The 13,436-nt window shown below is 39.0% G+C and overlaps 1 protein-coding gene across 3 annotated transcripts in view; it reads right to left on the bottom strand.

Annotated features, from left to right (window-relative positions):
- ASTN2 (astrotactin 2) overlaps window positions 1–13,436 on the bottom strand; it is a 1,067,984-nt gene that overhangs the window by 469,342 nt on the left and 585,206 nt on the right. For all 3 annotated transcript variants that reach the window (XM_073639713.1, XM_073639714.1, XM_073639715.1), the window contains 2 exons: window positions 12,169–12,253; window positions 10,048–10,122 (listed from right to left, as the gene is read on the bottom strand). In XM_073639713.1, the coding sequence (XP_073495814.1) occupies window positions 10,048–10,122; window positions 12,169–12,253 (160 nt within the window). The remainder of the gene's footprint in view (window positions 1–10,047; window positions 10,123–12,168; window positions 12,254–13,436) is intronic.

Genomic DNA, 13,436 nt, shown 5'->3' with positions numbered 1-13,436 from the left:
CTTGGGTAGTGACAGCAGAGGTTCTTGCCAGGTTACTCTAGTAACCCAGTGCAAACTGACACAGAGGAAGATGATGATAGGGAAAGGAAGCAAAGACTGGCATTGGAGCTGGGACGGGTGAGTAATACGCGTGATCAGTTCTTCTTTCTTTTTTTTTTTTAAAAAGCCACCCAAAGTCTTTTAAGAGAAAAAAAAAAAGATCAGCTGTGCAATTGGCTGAAACTGTTTGCTGCCATTACGGGGATGTTATTGCATATGAATTTATTATGTTAGCAGTACAAAAACCTTATGGTGAGTTACCTCCTGTGATAGCTGCAGGCAGACACAATTGTATCAGGGACCTCACGGTATCATAATACCAAAACTTCAGCCTCTAAATAGAATTTGAGACCTATTTAGGTAAAATAAAACGAAATGATATGCCCCGGACCATGATTATTAACCCCTCCCTATCTGTCAAAAGCAAATTTTTATTGTTTTACTGTAATTGTAGTATAAATAAATGCTGTAATAACCACTTAATAATTCTAAGGATATTATATACACTATCAATCTTTAGCCCCTATGTATAATGTACATCAGAAGCTTTTTTATCACCTTGGACCAGTAAAGTTATTAGTTATTAATTAACCACAATAGTACCGGTAATCTCCACACCGTCCTATGTAGAGATGTGTAATGTAATTTTTAGGTAGACAGTTGGGAGCGTCCATTAAATTGGTGGAATATTCCTGTCTCTGCTTGCGCTTCAACACAATTATAAAATCTCTCTTCAGTCTTTAGAAATCCCGCATTCACTCTTGAGCTGTACTATGTATTATATTTTTGCACTTGCATGTTCTTGTTTCTTTAGGAATGTAATATACATATTGCATCATTAACTTTTTTAGAAATTGCTAATTTTTCAACCTACAGATTAATCTTCTGCTCAGGTTTGTTTTTTTCTATTTCAGAAACTTCTCAATAAGCAGAAAAAATATTTAAACATTTCTTAGAAAATCATCTGAAATTCTACAAAGCTGCTCTACAGGTTGTATGGAGAAGCTTCACCAGGGACTGATCATTATTTTACTGACTTTTTTCGAACACTTTAGGGTTCTCTGTTCATGGTCATACAGAGGACTTTGACTGTGTAACTTCCCCCTACAACATCTATGGGCCCCAACTGGGCATAAAGGCAGGTTTTGTCTTCACGATACATCTCCTTTGATACTCAATTTACTTTATGAAGCTTTTTATGTCAATTGTGAAGTCCTTATCTCACAACAGATTAATTTTACCCTTCGTTTGACTTTAAATGTAATCAACGCAATATTATTTATAATAATAATAATACTCATCTTCATAAAGTATTCCTTCGAGTTACAATGGTAACATACGATGGTCCTAGTCCATTTAGTGGTGTAACTAGAGTCCGATGGGCCCCTAAGCTTAATTTATACCTGGGCCCCCCCCTGCATGTTGGTCAGATGTATGGACCCTTGTAGAATTCTAGAACCTATAAAAACATGTGTATTCGATCCCCATGTAATAATGTCTGACCTCCTGTCTCCTTCCTGTAATAATGTCCTCTATCCTGGCTTCTTCCTGTAATAATGTCCCTCATTCTGGCCCCTTCCTGAATTAATGTTCTCCGTCCTGGGCCCCTATCTGTAATAATGTTCCCCATACTATAACAATATTCCCCATCCTGGGCCTCTTCCTGGTATAATGTCCCTCATCCTGGGCCCCTTTTTGGTATAATGTTCCCCATCTTGGGCCCCTTCCTGGTGTAATGTCCTTCATCCTGGGCCCCTTCCTGGTATAATGTCCCCTTTCCTGGGCCACTTCCTGGTAGAAAGTCATCCATTCTGGGCCCCTTCCTGGTATAATGTCCCCCATCCTGGGTCACTTCCATGAATAAAGTCCATCTCTTGGCCCCTTCCTGTGATAATGCTCCCCCTCTCTCCTGGACCCCATCTTATAACAATGTCCCCCATCCTGGGCCCCTTATAGCAATAACGTTCCTCGTTCTTCTCCAGCACAAAACGATTATTCTTTCCTTCTCCGCTCCCTCGAGGTGCGGCATCATCTTCTATAGCCAGCGCTGAAGCCAACAGCTGACTTCAGCCTGCTGGCATCGGTAGTGCATAACGTCACTGCCATGCTCCGGCCATGACATCCAAGCTGCCGTCAGCTACCTTTCTCTGACTGACCAGCAGTGTATATTGCAGTGCAGGGATCTGGCGGGTCTCTGTGCCATAATATGTTTCAGCTGGATGTGCGCCTAAGGATTTCACATCTGATTTTATTTCCTGTATACGACAGAAATATTTTACTCTATTGACAGCAATAAACAGGCTCTGACTCATTGGAGCTGATTCCGCAAAGATTCTGCACTAGAAAACTGGCGTAAACACTTTCAAAAATCTCTAATTATTTGCGCAATGGGGAGTTGCACAAAAATTTTTGTGACTTTTAGTGATTTTTCACCAGTTTGACCCGCCAATCTGGTCAGAGTTGGGGTGGGATGGAGTTGTGGCCACACTCTACTGACAGATTAATAAAAAATCCAGGCACTTTGTATGCCAGAAATGTTGCTCCAGTCCCTGATTGGAGTAGTATTTCTGGTGCAGTAAGCGAATGGAGAGAAAATTGCAACATTTCAGATTTTTTTTTTTAACATTGATTGTGATATTAAAGCTGGTGATCCAGCTCCATACACTGGGTATTTCCAGTGTGGTGGACTCTGGTGTCAGTCCCTCAATCTAATACTGATGATCCATTCTAAAGCTATGGATGGCCATTAGATGGCTGCCGGCTGAAAGATCGTTCAGGTGACAGCCATTTCAGCTGATTCTCCCGTACACAGGCGAGTTCATTTGACTGAGCGGTCCTGTGTTCTTTATGGGGAAGATGCCGGATGATATTTCTGCTGACAGTTCATTTCAGGGAGAACAATGTGGCCAACAGTCCACAATCAGAAATGACTGATTGACATCTTTCCCGATCATCAGTCGACCGGCAATTCCCATACACATTGGACCATTGGTTGAACCTATTGGCTGGTTTAGTTGACATAAGTCTATTGTGGATGGCCGGCTTAAGAATATGTCATGAGTACCTTGGTAGTGGACTATCACTTTAAAATTTTCTATTTTCTCCCTCTAATTATTTTAGATAATATCATGATTGTTAACAATTACTTTGTTACTCAGGAGAAACTGACATATTTTTATCTAGATTCGCAAATCCTTTGGTATCAGCATTTAATGTAGACGCTCACTTTACTATCCAATCACCAAGCAGATGTTACAGATCTGAATCTGGTATAGAAATACTTTGTGCGTAGTGATAACCATGGACTTAGCTTTGCTACATCTGTATTTTGAGATAATATTTAACTAGGTAATTACTACTAACCCAAGGGACCTTTAATCCAAAAGTCTTGTAGCTTGATTAATAAAAGTTGCATAGGAATATAAATATTATGTATAATCTCTACAAAGGGATATGCATGTATACCCACATGGTACGAATATGCTAGGCTGCCGGTTTGCAGCAAGGGCTATTCCTTTGGAGGACAAGTCTTCTGTAATGTGATTTTCATTATTTACTCTATCATTATGTCAATATTGAATTTTATAGCTTAAATCATTTTAATTACCCGTTATCACAAATTTCCAGCATTGCAAAAAACGTACATTGCGCTGCCTGTTATTAATAATATTTCTGTTTTTTTTTTTCTCATCTTGATGATATGTTGGATGCAGATGCTGAATTCCATATAGAACGTGTTTCATACTTTGAAGATGGTGATTTGACTGGCTGAAAAGCTTACAGAGGAAGGAAATAGGCAATGATTTTTTATGATGGAAAATAACTTTATAGGATTAAAGGGTTTTTATTAAAAGTCATGTTAAAGTGGCTACATGCGTTTAATAAAGTGTATTTGAAGCCATCCAAAATTATTTTCCTGGGCGGTGACTAAAATATATATATACAGTACAGACCAAAAGTTTGGACACACCTTCACATTTAAAGATTTTTCTGTATTTTAATGACTATGAAAATTGTACATTCACACTGAAGGCATCAAAACTATGAATTAACACATGTGGAATTATATACTTAACAAAAAAGTGTAAAACAACTGAAAATATGTCTTATATTCTAGGTTCTTCAAAGTAGCCACCTTTTGCTTTGATGACTGCTTTGCACACTCTTGGCATTCTCTTGATGAGCTTCAAGAGGTTGTCACCGGAAATGGTCTTCCAACAATCTTGAAGGAGTTCCCAGAGATGCTTAGCACTTGTTGGCCCTTTTGCCTTCACTCTGCGGTCCAGCTCACCCCAAACCATCTCGATTGGGTTCAGGTCTGGTGACTGTGGAGGCCAGGTCATCTGGCGTAGCACCCCATCACTCTCCTTCTTGGTCAAATAGCCCTTACACAGCCTGGAGGTGTGTTTGGGGTCATTGTCCTGTTGAAAAATAAATGATGGTCCAACTAAACGCAAACCGGATGGAATAGCATGCCGCTGCAAGATGCTGTGGTAGCCATGCTGGTTCAGTATGCCTTCAATTTTGAATAAATCCCCAACAGTGTCACCAGCAAAGCCCCCCCACACCATCACACCTCCTCCTCCATGCTTCACGGTGAGAACCAGGCATGTAGAGTCCATCCGTTCATCTTTTCTGCGTCGCACAAAGACATGGTGGTTGGAACCAAAGATCTCAAATTTGGACTCATCAGACCAAAGCACAGATTTCCACTGGTCTAATGTCCATTCCTTGTGTTCTTTAGCCCAAACAAGTCTCTTCTGCTTGTTGCCTGTCCTTAGCAGTGGTTTCCTAGCAGCTATTTTACCATGAAGGCCTGTTGAACAAACTCTCTTCTTAACAGTTGTTGAAGAGATGTGTCTGCTGCTAGAACTCTGTGTGGCATTGACCTGGTCTCTAATCTGAGCTGCTGTTAACCTGCGATTTCTGAGGCTGGTGACTTGGATAAACTTATCCTCAGAAGCAGAGGTGACTCTTGGTCTTCCTTTCCTGGGGCAGTCCTCATGTGAGACAGTTTCTTTGTAGCGCTTGATGGTTTTTGCAACTGCACTTGGGGACACTTTCAAAGTTTTCCCAATTTTTCGCACTGACTGACCTTCATTTCTTAAAGTAATGATGGCCACTCGTTTTTCTTTACTTAGCTGCTTTTTTCTTGCCATAATACAAATTCTAACAGTCTATTCAGTAGGACTATCAGCTGTGTATCCACCAGACTTCTGCACAACACTACTGATGATCCCAACCCCATTTATAAGGCAAGAAATCCCACTTATTAAACCTGACAGGGCACACCTGTGAAGTGAAAACCATTTCCGGTGACTACCTCTTGAAGCTCATCAAGAGAATGCCAAGAGTGTGCAAAGCAGTCATCAAAGCAAAAGGTGGCTACTTTGAAGAACCTAGAATATAAGACATATTTTCAGTAGTTTCACACTTTTTTGTTAAGTATATAATTCCACATGTGTTAATTCATAGTTTTGATGCCTTCAGTGTGAATGTACAATTTTCATAGTCATGAAAATACAGAAAAATCTTTAAATGAGACGGTGTGTCCAAACTTTTGGTCTGTACTGTATGTATATATATATATATATATATATATATATATATATATATTTATATTGAGAGAGAGAGAAAAATGAAGCAGCACAACATGCAAAAAAATAAAAAGAAAAATAAATATATATAGAGAGAGAGAAAGGAGAGAGAAAGATGAAGCAGCACAACATCCAGAAAATTAAAAAAATTCACGCTGCTTGAAAAGGTTCTGTGATAGAACCGAAACAGCGCCACATGGGCTAATAAAGTCCACAATTTTTGTCTATTAATGGAGTGCTGCCTTTTTTTTATGTAATTATGTGGAATGTCACGGCATCATAATATGGCAGCGGGCATCGTGACCTTGTGTGCTCATGAGCAGAACCCTCCCAGGCTCCATCAAAGCTGGAAGTCGTAGTCTAGTGTAAGAGGCATTGGGATTTCAATGCGAATGGCAGTTCCTTGAAGATGCGTTGAGGACCGGATGAGTGACGGTAAGGAGTGAAGGGGCCGGAGAAGTGAGCGGTAACGTGAGTATAAGGATTTTCATTATTTTTTACATATTACGTTTATTATGCTCTGGGGTCAGGGACATTCAATTTGTGGAGAGTAACTTTACCGAGAATCAAAGGTCCTTGGAATAAAAGGGTCAAACAGGCAAATTCGAATTTTGGATGAAATTAGTTTTAAGGAAGCTTAAAAATAATAATTCTTGTTAGCACAACGTCTTGTGTAAACAGGACATGTGCTGCTGATAAGATGATGCCCTGTGTGCACAGAATGATCGGGTTAGTGACTGTCCTGTATACATGGAGGTGCAGTTGGCCTGTCATTCACTGACCACTGAGCAGCTGACTTATAGATGATCGAAGGTCTTTCGGAGAGTCTTTATGGACCCTTATAGTTGTCTGCAGCCAGTCTCTGACCACTTATGAAACTAATCCAAGCTTAAATTCCATTTGATTTATGTTTATTTTGTTTGTGCTTTAAGATTTGAGCTTTGATTAGCTTTAGGGCAAGTTTGAGAGTGGCTACAGAATGAGCCGTCAAAAAGATAGTCTAACAAAAAGAGGACAGAAGAGGATCAAACAGGCAGCGTTGCAGTGCTTTATATTACAGCTCAACAAACCAAATGGAAGACAATTTTTAATCAAAACCACATAAAAATCTAAAAATTATAAGTATTAGCAATATTAAGAGTTTAAAAATGCTCAAGGTGTGATAGTCTTTAAAGGGGTTTCGAGGCTCTAGACAAATCTCACATGCTGACTAGATTCTCATCTTCTCTCAATGTTCTATGGCATGAGCTGCTGAGCTCAGTGATTGGCTTTAGCGTTATGTCATGACTTTACAAGCTATTGAGCTCAGTGATTGGCTTTAGCGTTATGTCATGACTTTACAAGCTATTGAGCTCAGTGATTGGCATCATCTTTGTAGCTGATCAATAAAGCCAGAAGCTGCAGCAAGAGGCAGGGTAGAGTGAGTAAAAGTTTATTTTAATTATTTTTTTGCCTTCCTGAGCCTCTAGAGCAATAATCCTTAAAAGGAGACAATTGATTTATTAATGCCTTTTTTGTGTTTTTATATTTTAATAATGCTCCCTTTGTGTTTCCATACAGGACTAGGAGTCATGTGCCCCTTAGTCAACTGATGTGTGTAACCCCGCCCCCACCACTGATTAGCAGCTTTCTGTCCCTATACATTGTGCATGGAAAGCTACCATCTAGGAGTGTGGGTGGGGTTATACATGAAAGCTACCAATCAGTGGTGTGGGCTGGGTTACACAGAGCTCCGCATTCCGAGCTCTGCTAAATCTGCAGCAGAGAAAACAGCAATTGTATCACAACTGCTGCACCCAGTAAACTAAGTGACACATTGCTGGAATCAGGGTCTCTGCCTACATTATGCTGCTCTTAGACGAGGTAGCGAAAACCTGGTGACAGATTCCCTTTAATAATACCCCCTTTGTGCCCTATATAATAGTAATGTCTTAATTTCTATTTCCCCTTGTGACTGTGTCATTAAAAAAAAATAATAATTGAAACTCCCATGAGGAGCGTTGGAGCTCGGGTTCTTCTCTCTGAAGCCTCCAGCTCGGTGCTGACTGTGCAAAGGAGAACTATCTATGGCTCCCCAGAGTAAGTGGCGTAGCACAGCCAATCACTCTCTGCCCTGCCACAGTTTTCCTCTTTATCTGCGCCCTGAAGCCATTAAATGTATGACATTTGCAATTTAGCTTAGTTAAAATCTCTCCTTTATTTAAGTTTTTTTTTTTCAAATTTGTTTTATATTTTTAGAATTATTATTTTTTTCTTCTTTTAGACAACCAGTGGTAAATGAGATAGTCTTGGGCGGAGTATATTTAATAACCAATATTAAAAATCTTTAGCGTCGTATGAAGAACGCTGTAAATATTTGAGCGACTTATTTTAAAAAAAATGTCAAATGCCGCCGTTAACCATTGTATAATTGAATAAAGTTTTACAAATTTTATTAAATAAGATTTACCACCTAAAGCGAAATAAACAACTTCCTGCTTTCCCTACGCCAAATAAAGTGCGTAGTTCCGCACCACAAAAGCCGAATATCTCTTGGGACCAGTGATTAATTTTCACTCTCATTAAACTGTGTCAAGGAGATTAATGTACCAAACCTCAAGCAACAGGATTAAATTGTAACATTGGGCAAGTGAAGGAGATCATTGCGCTAAGCACAAGTCTTATAGCAACAGAAAAAAACAAAACAAAACAAAAATACAAAGTAGAGATGGGATATGAGACCCTCTTCTACAAAGTGTTTTAGGGATACTGAAGTTTCCTCATTTTGATTGAAACATATTCAGACTGGCTCATAGTTACCAGTGTGGGACGAGGGTGGGCTCCAGTCTTTTCAAGGTCAATAACCTTATAGGTAATTTCCAGAATAAAATGCCCATATTTGTAGACAATGATAAACTGTATTAAAAAATGTTTATTTTTAATTGTACCAAAAAGTGAAGAAATATTTATAATCGTAACTTTATCAGCCGGTGCCAGGCAGTAAAATCATGGCTGCACATGATGGGTACATAAGATATAGACGCCGTAGATTTGTTGCAGAAATTTCTGTTTTGGACAATTTCTTCAATACATCTGAATTCTGCTGACGTACAGCCAGACATTTCTGTAGTCTTTTTCAGGTGGATTTCTCTATAAAAACCTCCCGATAAAGCATTATCGAAACCCTTAAAAGAATAAACATCTACGTTTCTATGTAAATACGACTTGCTATGTTATGCTCAGTCTTTTGGGCATTTCAGGTTTCTAATGAGGTCAAGCAGTTAAAAAAAAAGTGAGCAGATCCTTCTTCATTCATTTTCCATTCTGAAGACACTCCATACTTTATAATGCAAGTCAACAAGAAGGCTCAAAAGACGCCCCGGAAGACAGCTGGGGATATTTTTTGAGCGTTTTCCCAACTTTTTTGCCACTGGTTTACTTATTGTTGAAAAGTGTGAAAAAACATCCAGAAACTGGCTGTAAAAAAAAGACACTCCTTAAATGCTCGAAAAATGCTAAAAAATACAGTTGACTTTAAAAAACTTGGAAAAATCAATCAGGAAATGATAAAAAAAAAAAGTGTTTTCCCAAAGTTTTTGCTAACGGTTTCCTTATTGTTGAAAGAAGTGAAGAAACATGGCTGTAGTATAGACGCCCTTAACCGGTAGTATAGACGCCCTTAACCGCTGGAAAAATGCTCCAAAAATTGGCAACGTTAAAAACTTGGAAAAATCAATCAGGAAATGGTAAAAAAAAAAAAGCTAAAAAATTCACTTCAGGGCAAAAAAAACCCCAGCATTTCCTAAATATTCTTTCTCGGCGGGTTTGCCTACCTGAAAAGATGTCATGTGCACATTCCCTAGCGGTATATGCAGGTGGGTTTTTCAGTTGTTGGCGTACCTGCTGAGTTTTTCCCAGGACAAGACACTTTAGGAAAACGCCTGCATTTGACTTCCTCTCTAAAGTCCATTGCGGACGCTTTGCCACCATCGTTATTTTTCTTTAAATTCTATGAATTAATAGTTAACCGCTTTCAAGTGGAAGCAGCCAAAAGAATGGTCCGATCACTTCTATTAAAAGCTTTTGCGGCTTTGGAAACTTGATGCAGTTAAAATAAGTTAGAAAAGATAGAACATAGTCACAGCAAGATGTTTTGACTTTGCTGTGCACTATTTCATTCTTTTTAGCATTTTTTAGAGCTTTTTCAGGCGGGTTCCAAGCGGAATCCACCTGGAAAAGGCGACGTGCACATGTATGACATGAGAAGAAAGTATTCACAATGGGGTCTTTATAATCAATAAAAAATGCATAAATACAGTTTTTGTAAATTATTGTCAAACAGAGCAGAAATGAATATCTGTCACATTTTTTTACATACCATACAAATCAGACATTCAATACATACATTTTTATGTTATGTCAAATTTCTTACCTGAGCGTTTTCTCTGGTGCTTGCTGTCCTGTCACCAGATCGTAGCCTCTTTCCAGTGTGTTGTATGGCCACGGCCTAAAGATAGTGGGCATATATTTATTAACTCAGAATTCTATAATGTAATTATGGTACACAGATATTCTAATAAAACACGTCACTATTAACTGTTTACTTTTATGATATTATTATTTTATGTCTTTTTGTGACAAGACTTGACTTATAGGAGTTTTCTAGGTTCAGAATACAGATGTGCCTATTCCTAGAATAATAGACCATCAAAATCCAATTGGTGGAGATTTGATTCTTGACAGCCCCACAACTTAGCTGTTTGATGTGGGTAAGGATGGGATGAGCGTTTCATCCTCATATGACCTATCTACCCTCTTGTTATCTACATAGTAGCAGCTGTGCTGCATATTGCAGCAGTGTCTCATTCACTTTAATAGAACAACACTGCAAAAAAATGACTGCCACTCATGACATGTCTCACACAAGAGAAAGCCTGTTCTAAGCTATTGTGGGGGCGTGTTCTTTTTCCTCTGTATTTTGCTGCCTGCTTATGATTGGTTATCGTCATACAGGGGAAGAAGTACACACCCCTGTACCCCTTGGACTTAATATAAACTATATCAGCTAATATTTTCACAATAGAGCGGAAACATTTAAAATAAAATCTACATTTTTTTAAGCTCTGCAGCTACTATTTGATAATATGGCCGGTTTAGGATGCTAAAATTGGTGAAATGTCCTCTTTAATAGCAGACAATAAAGGCATTTAGCCTTGCATGAAAAAAACAGATTTCTACACCACTAAGGTTATGTAGAAAGCTAGGAACATTTTAAATCTAACACATACAGGTACTGTGCAAAAGTTTTAGGCAGGTATGGAAGAAATGCAGCAAAGTAAGAGGTTTTTGAAAAATAGAAGTGTTAATTGTTTATTTTTTATCAGTTAACAAAATGCATGTATGTTTGGAGACTTGTCCTGCTGCAGAATAAATTTGGAGACAATCAGTGGCCTGATATGTCTGCTGGAATTTCTTGGCATTGAGGACAACGCTAATCCTTACCAAATCCCCAACTCTATTTGTTGAAATGCAGCCACAAGCTTGCAAGGACCCTCCACTATGCTTCATTGCTGGCTGGAGACACTCATTATTGTACTGCTCTTCAACAAACAAACTGCCTTTTGTTACAACCAAATATTTTAAATGTTTACTTGAAAGTTCAGAGAACATGTTGCCATTTTTCTGCAGCACAGTTCCTATATTTTGGCCATAGTTGAGTCACTTGGCCTTGTTACTTTGTCAAAGTTCTGTTTTTGTTGGCCACAATTCTTGCATGAAGACCACTTCTGGTTTGACTTCTCCGAACAGTAGATAATAATAATCCTTTTATTTATATAGCGCCAACATATTCCGCAGTGCTTTACAATTCAGACAATTTACAAACATTATTGGATGGGTAGATGGGTGTAGCTGGGTTACACTGGTTGCTGCCAATTTTGAGGTGATGACACTGCTGGGCATCTTCCAATATAAAAGGAAAGTAAGCATGACGTGACCATGGCATCTATGGTCCTCAATGTTGCCCATGTCTTGATGCTTCTACAAAAGAGCTTGAACAGCCCATTTTAAAACCTCAGTCTTTTTTGAAACCTTTGCCTGGGAAAGACCTTGCTGATGCAGTATAACTACCTTGTGTTTTGTTGATGTGCTCGGTCTTGCCATTGTGTGTAACCTGTGACATGAAACTGTTTTCTACAACCTCACCTTTGTAGTAAAGTTTGGCTGAACAGTTTGGCTTAAAAGTTTCGTTGAACAGATTTAAGCCTCTTACACAGTTGTTTCTGATTCAATCAATGACTCATTTTCAACCTATATAAGAAAATGATGCTTCTTATAACTTATTTGTTATAACTGGTTACTCACACACCTGACTATAATCCTACAAAATCCTAAAAAAAAAATCTTCTTGCTATTTTTGAAAGCATTCTTACTTTGCGGCATTTTTTTCCCACCTTTTCTTGCATATTTTAGAAATTCTTGATTTTAGTTCGGTGTGAAGTTCTCTCAAGCAATATTAACCACCATGCAATTTAATGTGCTTGAAGGAACATACCCTTGACTTTGTCCCCAGTCGCTGCGAACACACAAATGTGGATGATTTGGATCAGGAGAGTAACCATCATGACAGCTGCAGTCACCTGTGGACACATGTAGAAATGTAAAATTATCTTCTCATCTACCAGTTTAATTGCTGAAATGCTGGATATAAAACAGTAACACGAATATACTGCAAATGTAAAAAAAAGACAAAAATGTTGCCACAAACAACTTTTATTTTTTTTAGTTTTTTTTTCATAAGGAAACTTCTTAGGACATGTTATTACAAGGCAGATTTGTTTCTAGATTTTGCAACTGAAAATAAACTCTTATTTAATACTTATGAACAGTTTTTTTCTAAAGAATGTGCGTGGATTTTTGCAATCCCTGCACAGACTAATGCAACGATTTCTAAAAAAAAAAGCTGTTTCTGTGGAAACAAGGAGATTTCTCTATTATGGAAAGAAAGGACTGGACTGAAATGATCAGTAAAACATAATACATTTTTCGCTGCAGCATTATTTAAACCAAAGTCAGAAGTAGATTAAAAAGAAATGGGAAATTTGAAAAAAAGGATTTATACTTCTTCTTCCTTCATGTTCAATTTCTGACTTTGGCTATAATAGTAATAATAATAACAATTTTAATTATCGATTTCCAAAGTATTCTGCAGCGTTTTACATACAGAGTAACGCATAGCTCAACTCAAGCAAAAAGGAGTGAGGGTCCTGCTAGCAAGAGCTGACAATCTATTAGGAAGTAGTGATGACACAAAAGGTAAACACACCAAAATACACAATAACAATCTTCTCTAATTATCTAATTACTAGATGGTGGCCCGATTCAAATGCATCGGGTATTCTAGAATATGTATGCAGCCGACCGGGCGCAATCAGCAGAGCGGTGTTTAAATTTGGCGCCAATATCGCTGATTGGTCATGGCCGGCGGCCGCGACCAATCAGTGAATCGTATTAGTAAGGACCGGGGAGCGGCACTGCATGTGCGGATACTTCCGCTGCGAGCAGCCGGGAGATGAGTGGCTGCTCGCAGCAGAAGCATCCCGACCGGCAGCGCCGCTCCCTGGTCCTCCCTTAACACTAGCCGCTGAACTCCCGACGGTAGCCGCATGGAGGTCAGCGGCGCCGCCGGTCGGGGTAGTTCTGCTGCGAGCAGCCGGGAGATGACCGGTTAGCGCCGGTCATCTCCCGGCTGCATCGCCGCTGACCTCCATGCGGCAGATGAGCCGCTAAAGGCCGCCATCTTTTTCTGAAATTCAGCGTCGC

The sequence above is a fragment of the Phyllobates terribilis genome, unplaced genomic scaffold (assembly GCF_046119375.1).
Source record: "Phyllobates terribilis strain yellow unplaced genomic scaffold, ASM4611937v1 Scaffold_7__3_contigs__length_470593459, whole genome shotgun sequence".
NCBI classification, from domain to species: Eukaryota; Metazoa; Chordata; class Amphibia; order Anura; family Dendrobatidae; genus Phyllobates; species Phyllobates terribilis.
Note: the sequence above shows the minus strand (reverse complement) of the source record. Positions and strands in the feature narration are given on the sequence as shown.